Source organism: Erpetoichthys calabaricus, chromosome 8 (genome assembly GCF_900747795.2).
Source record: "Erpetoichthys calabaricus chromosome 8, fErpCal1.3, whole genome shotgun sequence".
NCBI classification, from domain to species: Eukaryota; Metazoa; Chordata; class Cladistia; order Polypteriformes; family Polypteridae; genus Erpetoichthys; species Erpetoichthys calabaricus.
This window is the reverse complement of record NC_041401.2, coordinates 138,656,319-138,678,680: the sequence shown is the minus strand read 5'-3', so window position 1 is coordinate 138,678,680 and position 22,362 is coordinate 138,656,319. Positions and strand designations below refer to the sequence as shown.

Below are 22,362 nucleotides of genomic sequence, written 5' to 3'. Positions count from 1 at the left end.
TCTACTGTGATTCATCACAATGGGGAAGGTGAGTTCAGAATTGCTGCATATACTACCAAATCTTTTACATTTAAAAACTAAAAATAAAAAAAACTTTATTTTTAAATTCAAAGAATTAAGCAAATGCAAAATATTAATATGTGATTGTTTTGTAGATCATCTTCTATGAAGACAGGAACTTCCAAGGTCGCTCGTATGAGTGTAGCAGCGACTGTGCGGACCTGCACTCCTACTTCAGTCGCTGTAACTCCATCCGCGTGGACAGTGACTCATGGATGGTGTATGAGCGCCCCAACTACATGGGCTACCAGTACTTCCTGAAAAGAGGGCAGTATCCTGACTACCAGCGCTGGATGGGATTTAATGACTGCGTGCGCTCCTGCCGCATGATCCCAGAGGTAAGTTTCATTTGATTTTCTCTATTGTTTTATTTTAACAGCAAAACCCATAGCAAAGGTCAAACGACAAACCATAAACTGAAAGAAATGCATCGTCCTTGAAATGGTTTATAAGACAATTAGTGTTACACAAAATATAAAGCACTTGGACAATGGAGAAAGGCTTGATAACAAAAGAGACAAAGGAACTTTTCAGTTTTTAGAATATCCTTTTACCTTGTGTTAGGTATTTAGTTTTTTATGCGACGTTTGTGTTTTTTTCCAAATGTATATTTTGCCATTGAATGTAATTTCATCATATATACCATACCTTTATCAAACTAGAATAATCCAAAATATAATGGTACCAGCAAAATGACAAGAATATCAAAATTTTGATGACACAATATGTTGCGTTTCCTAACACATATTATGTGTAAACATATAAAGGCATGTTGAGATTTCTTCACTGGTAAACATAACAAAATGAGGCATTATTAGGTGAAATATAGAAACTGAAGTCATGCTGTGTTTAATCAGGACAGTCAGTCATCTATTAAAGCATCAAAACACAGTAGCAGGGCTTACTAATAATAAAGAACTTTATGCAGCCTGGGGAGGCACCATGGCATTCTGCTGGGTGCTGCCACTTCATGGATCAGGCGCTCTGGGCTCATATCCCATGCCTGGTTATTGCCTTTGTGGGTTTTCCTTCATTTCCTCAATAACATACAATACATGTTAGATTAACTGGCAATTCCAAACTGGCATTATGTGGGAGTGTGACCATGCTGATGGACTGGTAGCTTACAACAAATGCTGCCAAGAGAGGCTCTAGTCGCTGACAACCTGAACTGAATTAATTTAGTTTAAGTTTGAAAATATAATATTTTGCCCTGTTATTACATAAAATACAGTAACTCAGATAGATAGATAGATAGATAGATAGATAGATAGATAGATAGATAGATAGATAGATAGATAGATAGATAGATAGATAGATAGATAGATAGATAGATAGAACTTAATTTGTCCCCAAGGGAAAATTATACTTTTTACAGAAGCTCTTTAAATAAATAAATGCATAAATAGGTAAATAAATAAATATTTAAATAAATAAACGAATGCATATACTTTGGTCTGAACATGCAGGAAAATATATAAACTATAAAGCAAGAAAATTAAAAAGAAAGAAAAGTTCTGACTTGGCTGGCATTACACAGGTGTATTGCTGTTGGTATAAATGAGCCCCAGTAGTGTCTCTTGACACAATTCTGCTGAATAATTTGTTGAATGAAAGTCCTCACTTTTAGTGTGTCAGAGAGAGGATATGCAGCATTGTTCATAATGGCACTCAGTTTTGTTTTAATTCTTTCCTCTGCTACGAACTCCAGGGGGTCCAGAATGTGTCCTATAACTGAGCTTGGACCCTTTTAATTTGCTTGTTGATTTGATGGGCCTCTCTTGAAGTGATGTTACCAGCCCAGCACACCACAACATAGAAAATCACACTGACCATCTAAGATATATAGAAATTTAGGATGTCACTTCCCAAATTAAAGGAACACAATCTCCTGATGATAAAGAGTCTGCTCTGCAAGTTCTTATATAGTTCTGCTGTGTTTCAAGACCAGTCCAAATTGTCAGTAATGTGAACCCCCAAGTACTTGTAGGAGTGGACCACTTCTACATCCACTCCCTGAGTAGTGCCTGGACATAGGGGCTCATTGATACAGCTAAAGTCAATAACTAGTACCTTAGTTTTGCTGATGTTAAGACGCAGAGAATTCTGTTTTCACCAAGAAACGAACTTCTCCACCTTATTGCTATACTCTGTCTCATCCCTTTAATCAATACACCTCATAAGTGCAGAATCACTGGAGAATTTCTACAAGTGATATGACCTTTCATGATATTTATAGTCTGAGATGTACAGAGTGAAGAGAAAATGAGACAGGACTGTTCCTTGTGGTGCACCACTGATCCTCATATCCATATCAGAAACACAGTCCTTGAGTCTCACAAACTGCAGGCTGCCTGACCGATAGTCCATTATCCAGGACACCATAGGTTCATCCACCTGCATATCTCTGAGCTTACCCCTTAACTGGGATGGCTGGATGGTATTGAAGGTACTGGAGAAATCTAAAAACATAATCCTCACAGTGCTGCCAGCTTTGTCCAGGTAAGAATAAGCCTTGTGGAGCAGATAGATAATTGCATCTTCCACTCCAATCTTTATCTGATAAGCCAGACTGCAGTGGGCCCAGATGGTCTATCACAAGAGAACTCATAGTCCAGGACCAGTCTGTCAAAGGTCTTTGTCATGTGAGACATAAGTACCACTGGTCTGTAGTCATTACGTGAAGAATCACCTGCCTTCTTTGGAACAGGACCAATGCAGGATGTTTTCCACAGCAGTGGGACTTTCTGAAGCCTTAGGGACAAACTGAACAGGTGACAGAGGACATCACAAAGTTGGTCAGCACAGGCTTTGAGAACTTGAGGACTGACTTCATGTGTTTCTGCAGCTTTTCCTATGTGTAGCTTCCTCAGTTGTCTCCTTACTTGGTCTTCAGTTATGGACAGTCCACACTGATAGTCAGAAGTTGATGTTAATGTGGTAGGGATAGTTGATGTAGTAGGGATAGTGTGGGGACACTGGTCATTGGAAGAAGGTTTCAGTGACTGGGAAAATCAATTAAAAAGTTGGTTAGGTGTTAGCTTTGTCCACATCCCCTTCTAGAACCTGAGCCCTGGATTGCTTGAGTCCCGTAATTATGCTCAGTCCATTCCAGACATCCTTCATGTTATGTTAAGTGTGTTTGTTTTCTATTTTAGCTTTTTGGCTTTCCTCTCATCACTGGCAGCTTGACAATAGGATAAATTTTGAAATTGGACACTGATTGTTTTCCAATACAACCATTACAGACTTTTTTCCTTCTGTTGTAATTTGCCAAAATTATATATAAAACACTTTGAGCTACACTTCTAAATGAAAATGTTCTATATAAATAAACATTCTAATAAAACGTAAAAAAAAATGCTTTCATGATGGTGGCATGGTAGTCTCATTCTGTCTTATAGCCATCGTGCATTCTATGTGCAACTTGTCCATTCTAACTATCTTCAAGTGGGAATTGCCCAGAAACCCAACGGTTTTCTTCCCAGGTCCAAAGAAAGGCTACTGCACTAATTGGTGACACTAAATTGCCATGATGTGAATTAGTAAAGGAGTACATAAATGTGATCTGTGACAGGCGCCAGCTCTTGATACTCTTGATAATGAGCTTAGAAAATAGATGGATAGCTGGACAATTATGTCATAACTAGAAATTTTGAGTACATATGCTACAACAAAGTGAATTTCTAGATATTAGCACCTGGTCCTGGAGAAGCTGGATTGTGGCTCCCTGCAAAATAGGCTTTTCAACATGTTAAGTCATTTGGTTTTTTCACTGCATTGCTGTGCTTATTAGCGAAAACATGTAGGCTTATCATAGGGAGAGCGTGGAGCAGGCTTGTTATGAAATGATGTGTGCTGTTTACCAGGGTTACAGCTATGATTGAAATTAAAATATGGAAATTGATTTAAATAGATGTAATTATTGCATACATTTTAAAGAACGGTCTTTATTGAAATATTAGAGTAGTAAGTACAAAATAGTAAGAGTAAATTCTTTGAAAAAGACATTTTATTGTATGATTCTAATATTAAGTACATGAAATCATATAAGCTCAGTTCATGTTTGGTCAATAGAAACCACCTTGGAGTACTTCCAGGAACAACTCAAGGATGCAGTGCATGTTTGACTAAGTCATTTGCTGAACTTTTCCATGCAACTGCTGTATTTATTCATCTGCTTAATGCAATTGCAGGCTTACATATCCTGGGTGTGTCCTGTTCAAAGCAGGAATTAAACCAGAGGAAGAACAGCAGTCCATCACTAGGCACACTAACTCACACACTCCCATTGTGCCAGATTACAGTTACCGATCCACCTAAAGAAATTATTTTTGGGATGAAATAACAAACTGAAGAATGTTTGTGATCCTGTATTGCTTAAGCAGATTCATAAAATAACAAAAAATATCTTCATAATAAAATACATAAAAAGAGGAGAATTGTCATCTTCTGTAATACCTAGTAATACTCTTTCTTTTATCTGTTACTGCTGTTTTATTTCTGAGTCTTAACACCCATATTGTTAACGACCATTTCATATGGCAAAGGAGGAGGCCATCTATCTATCTATCTATCTATCTATCTATCTATCTATCTATCTATCTATCTATCTATCTATCTATCTATCTATCTATCTATCTATCTATCTATCTATCTATCTATCTATCTATCTATCTATCTATCTATCTATCTATCTATCTATCTATCTATCTATCTATCTATCTACGTGCTTTGAAAATGGACACTAATCCTCAATGAAGAGATCCAATCTCCCAAAAAAACTTAATATAAAATGTATATAAAATTTAATAAGATTTAATTTGATTTGATATTTCAGGGCACTGGCAAGACTGATGTTGTGTTCTCCATGGCAGGTAGATAGTAGTTTGAAATCCTTCAAGGGGCTATGATGTCAAGGTTGAGAGCAAAATGACCAGCAATTATTGTGGAACTCTATTCTTCAAGGCTCCAGATGGCATTAGAGTCAGCTTTCACAAAGGGTCTTTCTGACTCTATGGCCCCAAAATGTTTTTAGGAAACTCTTTCACTTTGAGAGTTAAACACAGATTCTTCCAGAATCATCCCTCTAGTGTACGGCATAAAATGGCACTCCCTGCCATGACCCTTTGATGCCTCCATCTGTCACTGACTAATAAAGCACCCAGTCAGTAGAAACTTTATGGTGATGTTTTAAGTGCACAAGCGATCAAACCATTCCGTCAACTACTGAGGGTAAAATTCACCCTCAGTATGGCAGTCAGGGTTTGCTTTGTCCTCTACTTTTTTGTCATTCATTCTTTGTTTGTTTACAAAATGGTTTTGAAACCTCAGTTCTACTTCCATATACTGCATGAGTATATGTAACAACTGTAAATGTGAGGAATTAGAGCTATCAGTACTCTCTTAAATATAATTATAGATTTTTTTTTTATATAGTACCTTTCCCATGCTACACTAGATTGACAAAACCCATAAACACAGTGTGAATTAACTACAAATAAGTTTACAAAAACAACTTTAATATTAATAGTGATGTTAAAAATGTTAATATTCCCTTTCTCTTGTGCCATTATTTAGCACCAAGGAACATACAGAATCAGAATCTACGAGAGACCAGACTTTGGAGGGCAGATGATGGAGTTTGTTGATGACTGTCCCTCTCTCTTTGAACGTTTCCATTACAATGATGTTCATTCCTGCAATGTGATGGATGGCTACTGGCTCTTCTTTGAACATCCTAACTACCGTGGAAGACAGTACTCCCTAAGACCTGGAGAGTACAGGAGATACAGTGACTGGGGCTCAATGAGCTCCAGAATTGGATCCTTCAGGCGCATCACTGATTTCAACTAACTCTGAAAAATAAAAAAACAATTCAAAGTTATCCAGTTGTGGGTTCTTAACTCATAACTCGTTATTTAAAACATGCAAGCAGTACTTTAAGGTGACAAAACTTCTAATGGCAGAAACTTACACAACCACTTTTTTGTGAAGATTAACTCACACCATACTAGAAAACCCATTGTGCTCAGCTTGCAGTATTGACATGTTATTGTCATAATCGTGCTTACTGTTCTGCCAGCCTTGTGTCATTTGTAAAATTTTTGGAGTTTTTAGTACTTCATGTGGAAAAAAATAGCAAGATATTATATTTTATAATGGTATGTCACCATTTGAAAAGCAAGTAAATTTAATAAAACCCATAAAATCAAATTTACACTGCTACCATTTTGTCACTAATACCACCTTCAAGATACTCTTTCAGTCCACACGGTTGACTTTGTATTGCAGCGATACTCACATGACACTCACACTCACATGACACTCACACTCCCCAACTCCAGTCCTGGAGGTCTGCAGTGGCTGCAGGTTTTCATTCATTTAATTTCAAATTAATTCAAAATAAGTTAATTAGCAACAAAAAAGAGGTCACTAATTAAGAAAAGGGCCACTGGGGCCCTCTAGGACCAGAGTTGGGGACCCCTGCTTTATATGAACGTATACCTGCTATAATGAAGAAGTCAAAAACACGCACTGTATATTGTGCTTTGAGTTTAGAAAATCAGTCAGAAAAGAAGTTCAATTGTGATAACAAAATGAATAAATGTAATCAACTGCTCAGTCGTGGCCAACATTATATTCATAGACTATTGGTTTAAAACAAGCTAGTCAGGTACAGTGGATCATGTATGTATGCATTTCACAGGGAGAATGGGCAAAAATAAAGATTTAAAAGTCTTGGAATGTGCCTTTGTAGTAAACACCAAACCTATCCATTGGTTTTCAGGAGTGATAGTGTCACAGGTGTATTGAGATTACGTCACAAACTAAGACACGTCTGGCCAACAGTAATCATGTTTGTTAAAACAAAACAAAAAACTGTTGAGTCTAGCATGACTTCTGCAGGCTACAGTCTGTCAACCTAACAGAATAATTCAGCAATGGTGTTGAAAAAACAACAAATCTGCATGCGTAGATCTTTGCATCTCTATGAGGTATGGTAACTGATGACCCAAATGGATTACAATCCTGTCATATATAAACAAAAAAATTGCTACTGCACAAAGTTATGAAACCCACACAGTGGACACAGGCTTTGATGATTCATGATTTCTACTTATTCATGCTAAAATGATGGCCAAACCAGCCTGCCAGGTGACAGCAATGCAAACTTGTGGTAGTTGTGTAATACTATGCCCTGTCTTCTTGTAGCACACATTAGGACTCCTAATACTAGGACAACACTAAATTTCCAGGTATTAGTTCCATGCTGTTGGAACCTACTTGCCCAGGCTGTTGAGATGGAGGGCCAATTGTTATTACATACATGTTATATAGAAGAAAGTAGTGAAGTACCACAGCTAGAAGGAAAATAATGCATAATTCCTCAGAAAATATACAACAAACTCAGAAGAGTGCATGCTTTCCATTTATTTATACATCCTTCAACATTTAAATATCTGTAAATCCTAAATTTAATGTTTGCATCCATTATGTAAATGTAATTGCCGTTAATTACATTATTATTCCACCTGTGATGGAATGGCATCTGGTTCATGATTGGTTCCTGCCATGTGCCGAGTACTGTAGGTGTTGGCTCCAGTCTCCTAGTGTCTCTTAGCTGGACTATGTGGGTATAAGAATGTTATGTGTTGTTATGTTATGCTATATCATACATGGGCTGTGTGAACTGGGAAGCGTTTATGGATTTGGTCTGTGGGCTTGTAGTTCTCACATGATTCAACTCCAATTGCTGTTGTAGCATAACATTACGTGGGCTTCATCACATAAAATGTGTTATCTCTGAGTCTATGAAGCAACAAGCTCAAAACGTCAGCTTTATATAAGGGATTAAGTAAGGCCAGCACTTCTTTGTATTTTCATTTAAAGCCCACCTACAGTAATTATTACATTTATCTCTAGTCTTCTCCTAATTATGAATAAATAACAGCATTAATGCATAAAACTGTCACTTAATTTTCATAACAACAATCAGAATACACTTAATACTTATCACTGTCTGACATTAACTCATTTTATAGCTTATGGCAGAAAACACATAGCAGGAAGTAATGAAGTTTCAACCCATCATTAGATTTTTCAGTGGTCACATAGAAGCCACATAATCTTCATAGTGTTCTTTCCAAGTGACTTTTACACTCTCAGAATGCCCAGTATGTACTGTAAAAAAAGTGCCACCATAAAGAGTAGCTTTACATGAACTTTCAAAGATGTTCAATGTCATATTTTCTTAGGAAATCCCTGCACACTGGCGAAATTCCAAAGGACTGGAAATTACAAATATTATCCGGTTATATACCAAGGGTGACCGGGCGGATCCAAGAAATTATAGTCCGGTAAGCTTAACGTGCATCACAGGAAAATTTAATAGAAAGAATTATTAAGAACTAGCAAAACACCTATGTTTTGCAGCAGAGAAGTAGTGTGTTAAAGAAGTTATGAAAAAGAAAAGGAAACATTTTAAAAATAACGTAACATGATTGTCAATGTAATTGTCGTAGTATTATTTTAGTATTGAGAGTAAATTTGATGATTGTAAAGAGTTTAATTTATGATTGTAAATGTTGTGTATGAGAAATGCACATTTTTAGGATGTAAGGATCTCTTTGTAAACGACGTTTGTACTGTAGTTCTGCTGTAAAATGACCAAGCTGTTTGCTGAGCTTACTCTTGAGTATGCAACATACAGTTGGCCATGTGAGAAGCAATCTTGTGTCAAGTCAATGCGACCTTTTTTAGAGTCTGGCCCTGTGACTTATTTATTGTCATAGCGAAGCAGACCCTTACTGGAAATTGGAGGGTATGCTGGAAGTCTCCAGCCAGCAAGACTGTCAAGCCTCCCATCATTTTTGTCATGTTTCTGATGTCTTGTAGGGTTCTGTCTAAAGCCTCAACACCTGGTCTGTGTGCCATAGTGCATTCATCCCATACCATGAGCTTACAATCACACAGCACTTGCGCCATGGTGCTCTGCTTGGATATGTTATACATAGGGGAATCAGTATGGGAGAGGTTTAGTGATAGCCTGAAAGAAGAATGAGCCATCCTTCCACTCTTGAAATGGTGGAGTAAAGAAGAAGGGAGCAGTGAGCATGACGAACAGCTGAGGAAAGTAAGGAAGTGAGTGAGGAGACACATGAGCACAGACAGCGGCCAATGCGGAAAAAGGAAGGGGACCAGGGGCAGCCCTTGTGCGTCTCTGCCAGGAAATAAATCCTCTGTTAACGGAAATAAGGAATGAAACCGCCAAAAGGAGAGGTCAGTTTAGAAAGTTCCTTACGGCATAATGGTGAGAACCGCCAAAAAGAAGACGTTATTTTTGAAGGTTTGTTACGAGGCACGGCGCAAAATGCAGCATACAGTGTAAAGGATGAGCACGGGAAATTTGGGCTTCCCACGTATATTGGAAGTTGCAAAAATAGTGAGGAGGGGTTTCCCCTATCTATGTATACAGTTTAGGGCAGGGGTGGGCAAAGTCATTCCTGGAGGGCCACAGTGGCTGCAGGTTTTTGTTCCAACCCAGTTGCTTAATAAGAAGCACTTATTGCTCTAGAAACATCTTCTGCTTCATTTTAATTATCTCCCTCATTAAGATTTTGAACCTTTATTGCTTATTTAAGTCTTAAACAGCTGCATTCTCGGTTTTTAATTGCTCCTTATTAGCAATAAGATTCAAATGACAAAAGAAACCAGCAGTTATCAATTTTGCTTGTTACCCTTTACACCTGTGTGTATTTATCATGCACTATTTGGTTTAATTAAATACTTGGAAGGAAAGAGAAGAGAAAAAAGTGAAGGACTGAGAATTACCCAATCGTTTTAGACTTCAAAGTACTTGGATGATATCCTTAGAATGGAAAAAAAATCTAGGATATGAGAATGACTTGACATAGCAGAGTTAAAACACTAACAAGCCATGAAATGTAATTATTGGCAAGGATTGTTTTCTAATTAAGCAACTGGGTTGGAACAAAAACCCTCGGCCACTGCGGCCCTCCAGGAATGACTTTGCCCACCCCTGGTTTAGGGGGTACACCCGTTTCTCCCCCTTGGGTGTTGCAATAGGACATGAAAAATACCTAACTTTTGTAAGTATACTGCAAGGAATGAGCATGCGAAATTTCAGCTTCCCACGTATATGAAAAGTGGGAGAATTAGTGATGAGTCAGTGAGGGCTTTGCCTTTTATATATATAGACTAGCAAAATGAGAAGTAGTGTGTTAAAGAGGTTATGTAAACATATATATACATATACATATATACATATATATACATATCTACATATACATATATACATATACACATACATACATAGTGCGTTGTAACACGGGCTGTGATTGTTACATGGGAGGGAGATGACAAATCACAGCTTCCCGCTTTCTAATCGGGCCTGTGATTGGTGCTTTGACTGATGCCCAGATCCCACAGTATTTCCCCTTAGGAGAGGCGTTAGGCAAGTGTAATTGAATAGCGGTGCTGCAAGTTTAGCTTTACACCTGTTTTTAAGGCTTATTGACTGAAAGGGGCTTTCATGAAAAAAGTTAGGTCTTTGCTACAGGATACACCCTCCACAAGTTAAGGAAGTAAAAATAAAGGTATATATTTCTGTTTTATTTAAACCTTTTAAGTTTGTATGCGGGCGGTATGGTGGCGCAGTGAAAGGTGCCAGTTAGGAGACCCGGGTTCGCTTCCCTGCGTGGAGTTTGAATGTTCTCCCCGTGTCTGTCTGGGTTTCCTCCGGGTACTCCGGTTTCCTCCCAAAGTCCAAAGACATGCAGGTTAGGTGCATTGGCGATTCTAAATTGTCCCTGGTGTGTGGGTGTGTGTGGGTGTGTGCGCCCTGCGGTGGGCTGGCACCTTGCCCGGGGTTTGTTTCCTGCCTTGTGCCCTGTGTTGGCAGGGATTGGCTCCTGTATTTAGGATATAGCGGGTTGGATAATGGATGGATGGACATCTGTATGCATAGCCCTATTTGCCCGTTTTCGTTTTTTTTCTTTCTTCAGTAATATTTCAGTAAACCCAGAGCTTGTCAGTTCAAATCCTGGTACTGACACCACTGTGTGACCCTGAGGAAGTCACTTCACCTGCCTGTGCTGCAAAAAACAAAAGTAATGTAACAAATTGTACCTCAGATGTTGCAAGTTGCTGGAATAAAGGCATAAGTAAAATAGATAAATATGTATTATACACATAGGAACTATTAATTTATTTTCAGTTAAGTCATCTGCAGCAAACTTTTATAAATGAGGGTTTCTCCTTTTTAGATAGTGCAAACTGTTTCTTCTTCATTGAGGTTTTCTCTTGGAGAGGTTTTTTCATTTCATTGAAAATTAAAGCAGCAGCTGCCAAAATATGTAGCTTTCTTATTAATTTTTCAACATTGTGTAAAATAAATTTATAAAGTAACATAAAAGGTTCAAATACTGGTTATCCTTTTACACTAAAATATTACTAAAGAGATACAAAAAAAGTAAAATGGATATGTTCTTTTTCTTTAAGGAGATTAAATATTACTGAAGAAAGAAAAAAAAATAAAACAGCCAAATGCATACGAACTTAAAAGGTTTAAATAAAACAGAAATATATATGTTATTTTTACTTGCTTAACTTGTGGAGGGTGTATCCTGTAGCAAAGCCCTAACTTTTTTCATGAAAGCCCGTTTCAGTCAATAAGTCTTAAAAAAAGATGTAAAGATATTGACAATAAGCTAAGCAAACCCAGGAAGGCATGGAATCGTTTAAATCAAGTATCATTACATCTTCCTTTCTTAAAGAGAATTAAGGCAGTACTTATAAGCTTACATATTTATATATAGACATACATACATATATATATATATATATCTATATCCAAAGCCGTGCAAGCACACTCTTGAGAATGCAACGTATAGTTGTACAGAAGAAAAGCAATCTTGCCTCAAATGAATGGCAACCTTTTGTAGGTCTATGAACTTAATTTAAACTTTAGGTTTACATGGTGCTTTCTTTCCGAAGTACCTGCACTCATGAATATGTCTGTATGTGTCAGTCCGTCAAATCCACGCGCTTTGCACCGGCGAAGTACCGCTTTTAAATTTTTATTAAGAAGAAAAGAAAACCTTTTTAAATTGAGGGAAAATATACTAATAACAGTTTGTTAAGGATCTGTTTTTTTGTGAAGCTGCCTTCACTCGAGTGATCACTTCGAGCTGACTTGCTGGCCAACTCTAAGCGTTACCTGGTAGGTAACCACCCATACAATCAGATTGTGAATCAGACTACGAATACCGTGAATGTAATTACCCCGATCTACATGCTGTCAAATAAACGAACCACACGCCGTGGCGCAATTTTAGGGGCTTCGCCTGTAGCGCTGACGTCCGAGGTTCGATTCCCGTAAGGGAGTGAAGTGAGTGGGTGGTTACCTACCAGGTAACGCTTATGGTTGGCCAGCAAGTGAGGTAACATCAGCCACGGTGCCTTCAGTTGTGAGAAGCAGATCATAGAATGGTTGAAAATAGTTTACTGTCAAATAATGCAAAGAGTACGTGACACGTCTTTCCCCCTTATTCTTGGCTCATCAGGCGTACACACTCACTGCACTCGCTTACGGTAATCGAACCTTGGACGTCAGCGCTAGAGGGGCTTCGCAGCGGTGAAGTATTGCTTTTAAATTTTAATTAAGAAGAAAAGAAAACCTTTTTAAATTAAGTCTTAAAAAGAGGTGTAAAGATATTGACAATAAGCTACGCAAACCCACCAAGAAATGCAATCGTTTAAATCAAGGCGCGAGTCAAAAAACACCATCCCATAATATTAGTTAACGATTAACACATTTCTATATGTATTGTAAGCATACAATACAACTGATAATATGTTGCGCTTATTTATCTGGTGTACCGACATTTTTGCGCGTTTAACGTCTGAAATCTAATGTGGTTTGTGCCCTTCAGAATGAAAAGTTTGCGTTTACCTTTTTAATAAAAGGCGAGCTTTTAAGCCTGAGAAATCACCCCGTAAATGAACACGTTTAATTGCACGTGTTAATATGTATGCTTACACAGTATTAAAAGACACTCAAAAATTAACGTCATTTACCTTTGTTCCCGCGTTTGACTCGTGCTGTAAATCTCTTCCTTGTTTTTAGTTCACGTGATTACGTAGGAGGCGTGATGACGCGATACGTGACTCTGCCTCCTCCATTAGAGTATATGGACAAAAAACAGGTTCCAGTTATGACCATTACACGTAGAATTTCGAAATGAAACCTGCCTAACTTTTGTAAGTAAGCTGTAAGGAATGAGCCTGCCAAATTTCAGCCTTCCACCTACACGGGAAGTTGGAGAATTAGTGATGAGTGAGTCAGTCAGTCAGTCAGGCTTTGCCTTTTATTAATATGTATAGATAAGATTGAGCAGCACATGGCAAGTACAGGGGCCTCATGTATAACACTGTGCGTAGAATTCACACTAAAACATGGCGTACAGGCAAAAGTGCAAATGTGCGTACTCACAAAAAACTCCAGATGCATAAATCGGTGCGTACGCCAACTTCCACGTTCTTCCGCTACATAAATCCTGGTCACTATCCTTTGCAGGCGCTTGTGGTCAAATATGTTGCAGTTGCCATACCAGACAGTGATGCAGCTGGGGCGGAGTGGTGGCTCTGGGGCTAAGGATCTGCGCTGGTATCCAGAAGGTTGCCGGTTCGAATCCCCGTCATTGCCAAAAGAGATCCTACTCTGCTGGGCCCTTGAGCAAGACCCTTAACCTGTAATTGCTCCAGGGGCGCTGTACAATGGCTGACCCTGCGCTCTGACCCCAAGGGGTATGCGAAAACTAACAAATTCCTAATACAAGAAATTGTATAAGGCGAAATAAAGAAAAAAAGAAAGAAAGAAAAAGAAAAAAAAAGAAAGAACACTCTCAATGGTGCCTCTGTAGAACATGGTGAGGATAGAAGGGGGAAGACTTGCTCGCTTCAGTCACCTCAGGAAGTGTAGTCTCTGCTGGGCTTTCTTAGTTAGTGATGAGGTATTATGCGTCCACGTAAGTTCCTCAGTTATGCGCACACCGAGGAACTTGGTACTCCTAATACTCTCCACATCTAAACCGTTGATTCTGAGTGGGATGTGGGCAGGATGTGATTTTCTGAAGTCCATGATTATCTCTTTTGTCTTGTCGACATTGAGAGATAGATTGTTGTCTTCACACCATGCAGATAGCCGTTCCACCTCAACTTTGTATGCTGTTTCATCATCCCTGCTTATCAGTCCCAGCACCGTTGTATCATCCGCAAACTTGATGATGTAGTGTGCTGTGCAGTCGTGAGTCAGCAGGGTGAAGAGCAGTGGACTAAGCATGGAACCCTGCGGTGCTCCAGTGCTCAGTGTGATGTTGCTAGAAGTGTTGCAGCCCATCCGAACTGACTGGGGCCTCTCTGTGTCAAGTCCAGGATCTAATTCCAGAGGGTGGTGTTCAGGCCCAGCCTGCTCAGTTTTACAACCAGCTTTTGAGGGATTGAAGTATTGAAGGCAGAGCTAAAGTCTATGAATAGCATCCTGACACATGTGTCTTTTTAATCCAGATGTGTCAGGGAGAGGTGAAGGGCAGAGCATATGGCATCCTCAGTTGACCTGTTTGAGCGGTATACAAACTGAAGAAGGTTAAGGGAGGCAGGGAGATTAGTCTTTATGTGTGACATGACTAACCTTTCAAAGCACTTTATGATGATTGGCAATGGTGCAACTGGTCGGTAGTCATTCAAGCATGTCACTGATGACTTCTTCAGCACTGGTATGATGGTGGTCGACTTGAAGCATGCTGGGACTGATGACTGGCTCTGAAATGTGTTGAAGATGTCTGTGAGGACACCAGCCAGTTGACTGGCACATTCTATGAGTACACGAACAGGTATGTTGTCAGGTCCCGCAGCTTTGCGTGGATTGACTCTGGATAGAGTCCTCTTCACGTCAGTTATGGAGAGACAGAGTACCTGGTCAGTGGAGGGAGGTGTTTCTTTTCTTGCACACTCTTTGTTCTGTGCCTCAAACTGTGCAAAGAAGTTGTTCAGCTCATCTGGTAGGGAGGCATCACCATCGCTGCTGTGTGGGTTGGGCTTGTAGTTTGTAATTGTCTGAACGCCCTGCCACATACGACGTGTGTCTCTGGTGCTGCTGAAGTGTTTGTTAATCCTCTGCGTGTATGCGGGAGGTCATGTTTTACTAACTTGCTGGAATTCTATGAGGAGGCAACAAAAGGATATGATCAAAGTGGAGCATATGATATTATTTATTATATCATATTATATTTGATAAGGAGTCACATGAGAGGTTGGGCATAAAACTAAAAGAAGTGGGAGTTCAGGGTGATGTTTATAGATAAGTGCAGAATTGGCTCAGACATAGGAAGCAGAGGGTGATGGTGCAAGGAACCTTATCAGAATTGGGGGTCAGTGCTAGGGCTGCTGCTATTTTTAATAGATATAAATGATTTGGATAGAAATATAAGTAACAAGCTTGTTAAATTTGCAATTAATACCAAGATAGGTGATTGACAGATAATTTAGAATCCGTTAAATCATTACAGAGGGACTTCGACAGTATACAGGCTTGGGCAGATTTGTGGTAGATGAAGTTTAATTTCAGTAAATGTAAAATATTACATATGCGAAGTAAAAATGTCAGGTTTGAATGCAAAATGGGAGGTCTGAAAATCAGGAGTACACCTAATAAGAAGGATTTAGGAGTCGTAGTGGACTTGCAGAAAGAAGAAGAAGTGGACTCGACATTATCAAATTCCTGGCAGTGTTCAGAACCCACTAAGACGACAGACAGAATGGCATGTTATTCAGCACGATGTGTGGAGTTCAAGTCCAAGGAGGTTATGCTCAAGCTTTAAAACACACTGGTGAGGCCCCATCTGGAGTACTGTGTGCAGTTGTGGTCTCTAGGCTACAAAAAGGACATAGCAACACTAGAAAATCACCAGAGAAGAGCAACTAGGTTGATTCCAGGGCTACAGGGGATGAATTATGAAGAAAGATTAAAAGAACTGAGCCTTTTCAATTTAAGCAAAAGAAGATTAAGAGGAAACATGATTGAAGTGTTTCAAATTATGAAGGGAATTAGTACAGTGGATCAAGACTGTTATTTTAAAATGAGTTCATCAAGAACATGGGGACACAGTTGGAGACTTGTTAAGGGTAAATTTCACACAGACATTAGTAAGTTTTTCTTCACACAGAGAACCATAGACACTTGGAATAAGCCACCAAGTAGTGTGGTAGACAGTAAGACTTTAGGGACTTTCAAAACTAGACAATATTTTTTTAGAAGAATTAAGTGAATAGGACTGGCGAGCTTTGTTGAGTTGAATGGCCTGTTCTTGTCTAGATTGTTCTAATGTTCTAAAGCTGTCATTACTTTAATCCCTTATATAAAGTTGATGTTTTGAGCATTCTGCTTCATAGACTCAGATAACACATTTTGTGCGATCAAGTCCCGCACTTGGATTTATTACATCATTTAATATTCCAAAAGTTTGTTGGACATCGTAAACAAAGTTTTTTAATGTACAACCATTTCACAAATTTTAATAAAAAATCTAAATATCGGTTTGCCATAAAAATGCAAATGACAGATTTCTTTTTCTTCCCAGAGTGAAAGATATTGTATGAGTTTTTGTGAATAACAAAAGAAAGGTAGCATTTTTTTTCCAATGGGGAACTTTGTATACATTTTAGTGTGGTGTCTGCTTTAAACTGTCAGAATCTAAGTTTGTTAGATTAAGGTAATTGATTGTTCTGGAGCAACAGAGCCTACAACGGTTATGAATATGCATAGTGGACATCCTTCAGCATATTTGCGGGTGTGGCTATGCCGTGTGTATCCCATGGTTGTCTTGCTTGTTCTGTCGGCTATGCCGTGCGTATCCCATGGTTGTCTTGCTTGTTCTGTCGGCTTAGCGAATTATATATATTGATTGGCATTCTGGAGATGCTTTTTTGCATGGTCTCCACCATTGTGTGTATAGTTTCATGGCTGTCCATGGTGATTACTGTTCTTATATGCATTGCTGGCCATTTGACACCGAGATAATGTGATGCACTGTGTCATCAGGCTCAACCTATATAAAATGGTGGCACCCAGTAATGAGCATCTGAGTATTGAGTCAAACGTATACAAACAAGTGTAGTGTACATGAGTGACTGAACAAATCATGTTAGAATTAGAAAGTTTGCAATAATTAGTTTGACAAGGGATCAAATAATTTGTTTAATTACCTGGTTTTGTGTTTTGGTAAATGATCCAGATGGCTCATTTTGGTACTTTCAACTCTGACCTCACATCAAAACATCATAATGCATCTATTAAATATATACTTACCTATAACAAAAATCAGAATTAGAACCTGAATTGACTTTATTGGCCAGGTTCACTACTGTGTACTAGGAATTTGGCATAGAACTAACACATCATCATAAAAATATATAAGTGAAAAATAAACAAAGCAGCATTTTAATGCTTCAGACGTTGGGGAGATTTAGAAGAATCTAACAAATGTCACCAACCCTTACTTTGAGTTTCGGACATCACCTATGTCTTCCTTTGCTCACCCCCGTGTTTGGTTTACCAGATACACAATTTAAAGAGATTGTTATTTTCATGGGAATTGTTACATATACATTATTTTCACTTTTACTTTAAAAACTTTTGTAAAAACAATACTTTATTTCCGGCCCTGTGCGTGGTTACATCTCTTTCTCGCAAGACGTATAATGCTGCTTGTGTTGTGAAGGGGGGCTTGTGTGGGGGGGGTGGGCGGCTGAACGCACGCTAAGGATATGCCATCCGATTATTTGCTGCCTTCCTGCTGCTGGTGAGCTGCCTGTTCTGCTTGTTGTATGTTGTTGTTTTAAGAGCTGTGAACACATGATGCATGTCTGCCAAAAGCAATCCAGCAACTGCTAGGTTAGATGTCTGTGGACTTGTTTTAAGTGATGGCTCACTGCCTTGTCTCACATGACGTTGTAAAAACAATAATTGTCTTTTATTTCCCGCCCTGGGAGTGGTTAAATCTCTTTCTTGCAGGACATATAACGCCGCTCGCCTGTACAGCCGCTGTCCTTTTTGCCACTTCGTGCCTCTGCTACTCAAGTTGTGATCACTTCTCTGTACACCTGACCGAATTGTGTTTTATTTGAAATTAAACTTTAACTGTTGCGGGACTACTGATTCTCATAGTGTATGGTCCATTACTGTGTAAATCTACGTTTTGTGCATTGAATGAAGCGAAGGAGAAAATACTTCTTTTTTTGCTCTTTGCCTTTTATTTCTGACCTCGCTTTGTCCTGCTACTTTTTCAATTATACCCGGTCCTGATGATTAATTTCCTTTTGTTTGCACTAATGCGATCTTTTAGTTGTCGACGTTTCATTGATAACGTATTGTCCTTTATACGCTTTATATGCACTGAGACTAGGGAATCCTGGTAATCGGGAGCCCGGGATTCCCAGACATTTTTCATTAACTGCTTTAATTCCCTGGAAAACTGGAACGGCCAAGCTCGCATATATTGCGTGTAAAAATCGATCAAAAAATAACAGAGTTATAGTTGAAAATAATTAAGGTGGCGCCATTGCTGCAGCTTGAACTTCATCAGACAACAGCTCTGAACAGCAACTTGAAATTGTAATGCGTCAGTCTGTTACATCCGCGTTATCTGTGCCAATAAATTGCCATCACAGAATGATGACAAGAAACTGAATGCATCAGTAAAAGCTGAAATGGCGGTGTTTCAGAGCAACGGCAAGTGCGGGCGTTGTTTAGAACAAGTGTATCAGTATCTGATGATTGTGCCACCTACTTCAGTGGAGGCAGAGCGTGCTTTCTTAGATGCTGGCGTACTTCTGCACGAAGATGCGTTCTTGCCTGGACGACCACACGCTGGACACGTTAATAATAATAATAAATTACATTTATATAGCGCTTTTCTCAGTACTCAAAGCACTATCCACACAGGGAGAAACCGGGAAGCGAACCCGCAATCTTCCACAGTTTCCTTACTGGAAAGCAGCAGGACTACCGCTGCGCCACCTGTGAGGACGCTGTTCTTTCTACGTTCTTATTACCACAACTAAAGATACATGTAGTTGTATGACAGCATGAACTGCTTGTAGATAAGGTTAGTCTTTTATTTGTGTCAACATATTGCGGTAGTTTTATTAAAAATAAGTGTCGATCGTTCTAAAACCGGTTCACATGTGAGATGCCCGTGCACTGTATCATGCCCAGGAGCCCGGGATTCCCGGGAATGAAATGTGGGATTCCCGAATTCCCGGGAATGGATAAACCCATCCGGGAATGGATTCCCTAACTGAGACCCCTGGATCTGTGTGTGCTGCGTGCCTTTTACACTACTGATTTTTTTGCTGGCCGTGCTCTGATATTGCTTGTAAGTAGGGCGTGTCTTGCAAGAATCTTATGTTTTATATTCCCGCGAGACGCTCCGTGGCCATTCTCTTTCATCTCGCGGGTCTTTTTATTTGTCTTCCGTGATCTTAACGTGACGATCACATATCGTCTCGTAGTCATTCCCTCCCACAGGATTTTTTTAATAATAGAGAGAAATAATCCAATAGAAAAATAGGTGATCTTGTGGAGCTGAAAAGTCAATATCAATCAGTTAAACAAGGTTAAAATCCCTGGAAGTTATTCATACTTTAAAAACAACCATGAGCCATAGTGCTTCCTTCAAAAAACTGATGTCTTCTTAGCTCACCATTATCGGTTTCCTTAGCATGAGACATCGACAGACAGGAGCAGTCATCATTTACATTATGGCTTGTGTCCTGTGCTATCTTCTCTGGTCGTCCCTGGGATCCCACGAGAGACCTGCTCCTGTCTCCCGCCACCATCATACTGCACCTGTTGGAGCCTACTCAGAGCACTTGATTGCTTCTGCCCCTTGGGGTGCTCAGCAGAAGTGCCCCCTGGCCCTCGAGCATTGGCCACGTGCTCATCTCAGGACCACACTCCTGACTGCCTGCCTCCATTTCCCATCAGCACTGACTCTCACGCTCCTTCCTTCTGTCTTCCTTATTTTCATTTTAAAGTCCATCTCTTTCTTACCTTTCTCCCTTTCGTCTTGCTCAGTCTCTCCTTTATACTTTTGTGGGTGTGGTGTCATAATTCTGACATGTGAAGAGTCAATGAGGAAATAGGAACCAACCATACCCTCACATGCAAACGTGATCTTGCCCCAATCCCCAGATTAAACACCCTGAGGCTTAATGAACATGTACACTCATGGAGCCGGAACCACAGTTTTTAATTCTAAGAACACTCAATGTCATGGACCCTTTTTTCTGTCACTACACTACTCTTAACGAAAAAGGATGGGATTTCAAGTCCAATATTAAACCAATATTGAAAGTCCTTTCTCCCAACCACCAATTCAAATAAATCAACTACACCAAAAGGAAAATGCTTGAACCCAAATTAAACTGTCACAGTTACACAAAATATTTACAGTGTTTACAATAATGACAGAATAATAATAATAAGCATTTTATTTAAATAGGGAATTAACAAACACAAAATAATAATAATTTATTACATTTATATAGTGCTTTTCTCAGTACTGAAAGCACTATCCACACAGGGAGGAATCGGGAAGCGAACCCACAATCATCCACAGTCTCCTTACTGCAAAGCAGCAGCACTACCACTGCGTCACCTGTGAGGACCAAACACCAAAGCTATATTTACAGAGTGTCAAGCAAGTCCAGTATAGCAAAAGATGATGATCACACTAAAAGCAATTAACTGAAGATGATGGTGGTTTCCATTTCCCCTAGAAAAAATAAACTTCCCCAAAAATAAATAACAGACAATCCTACTGGCATAAATATGATGTTTGTTTATGTTTCAGAAAAGCCTCCTCCAAAGAATGAGCAACAACAAATAGGTGTTATATCTCAGCCAGGGTTCATCCTCGGGCTGGGGTTCAAATTCATGTTTTGTGTTGTCCTTATTTATTTTTGATTCTTCTGTATACCTTAATTTTATTAATGTGTATTTTTCCATTAGATTGTGATTCTGGTTCAGTGTCTTGGTGATGTTCCATATACCTTGTGGCTGGTCCCCCAAGAGGTGGGGCCACCTTCCAAATACCACCAGGAATTGCCCTCCACCTATAAATTCCAGTTTCTGGCAGCTCATTATGAAGGCACTCTGAAGTTAATGAGTTCTTGTGGTTTTTGTGCTTATTGTGAATTATTGGATTGTCAACCTGTTTGCACTGGTTTTTGACCTTGCCTTAGATTCTGTATTGGGAGTTTATTTGACTTGGATTGCCTATGCTTCAGGTAATTTCTTTTGCCTTTTGTGCTCTAATGAGCTTGCTATTGTTACAGAGCATTGTGTTAAAAATATTTTTTTTATTTTATACTGTAAAGATTCTGCATTTGCCCATATTACTAGCTGGGGATTGATGGTGCCTTTTTTGAAGTGCTTTTGCTGTATGCTGTAGAATTTAATTTTTGAAACTGAAGTACTCTTTTCTGTTTGGAAGTACTTCATATTATTTTTAAAAAGACAGGTTGAAAGTTGAAAAAATGAGAAACCCAAATTGTCCTCTCTGTGGATTTATATAGAGTATGAGAGACAGCTGAGGCCCTTACCTGGCTGTGATGCCTCCACATTGAAAGGACTGGGGGAGAGAGTGTGCTCAGGACATTATCTCCCGAGGAGCTTAAAAGGAGCTTCCTGCCACTGCTCTGGAAGCCAGAGTTGGGAGGAAGCGGGAAGAAGCTTGCTGGAGGATGAATGGAGGCGGAAGGAGAGATAGAGATGAAAGGACAAAGAGAAAAGCATTGTTACATGTGGTATTGGTGCTTTATACTGTGCTTATTGTGTGGGAGACGATTGGGAAGAGTTTCCCACAGCAAAATAAAAACCTGTGTTTTCTGCTGAACTTATGTCTGAATGTCTGTCTATGCCAGGTTGGGGGACTAGTGTGCCCCCTGCAGGCCACAAATGAACAAACAAACTGCAGCACTCATAAAGCCCCACCATATCCCACAATTCCCTGCTTAAAGACATACTCCCTAATTATTTTGGAAATCTACTTTTATCAATCTTAAACTTTCTATGTGGCTCCACTACAGCCTATCAGTCGAAATAATATCAGTGAAGTGTTAGGTTCTGTGTCTAATTTTATGTTTTCTATCACTTTTCAGGTAGGATTCAAAATTGGTTTGAATCCTACCTGGCAGGTAGAAAATTCTTTGTTAGTT

At 39.2% G+C, this 22,362-nt stretch overlaps 1 protein-coding gene across 1 annotated transcript; it reads left to right on the top strand.

Annotated features, from left to right (window-relative positions):
* On the top strand, positions 1–5,956 carry LOC114656755 (gamma-crystallin S-1-like). The gene is made up of 3 exons (XM_028808368.2): positions 1–28; positions 156–398; positions 5,641–5,956. The coding sequence occupies exons 1-3, from the start codon at positions 20–22 to the stop codon at positions 5,914–5,916; spliced, it is 528 nt and encodes a 175-aa protein (XP_028664201.2). The 5' UTR covers positions 1–19; the 3' UTR covers positions 5,917–5,956.
* Positions 5,957–22,362: the final 16,406 nt, after the last annotated feature.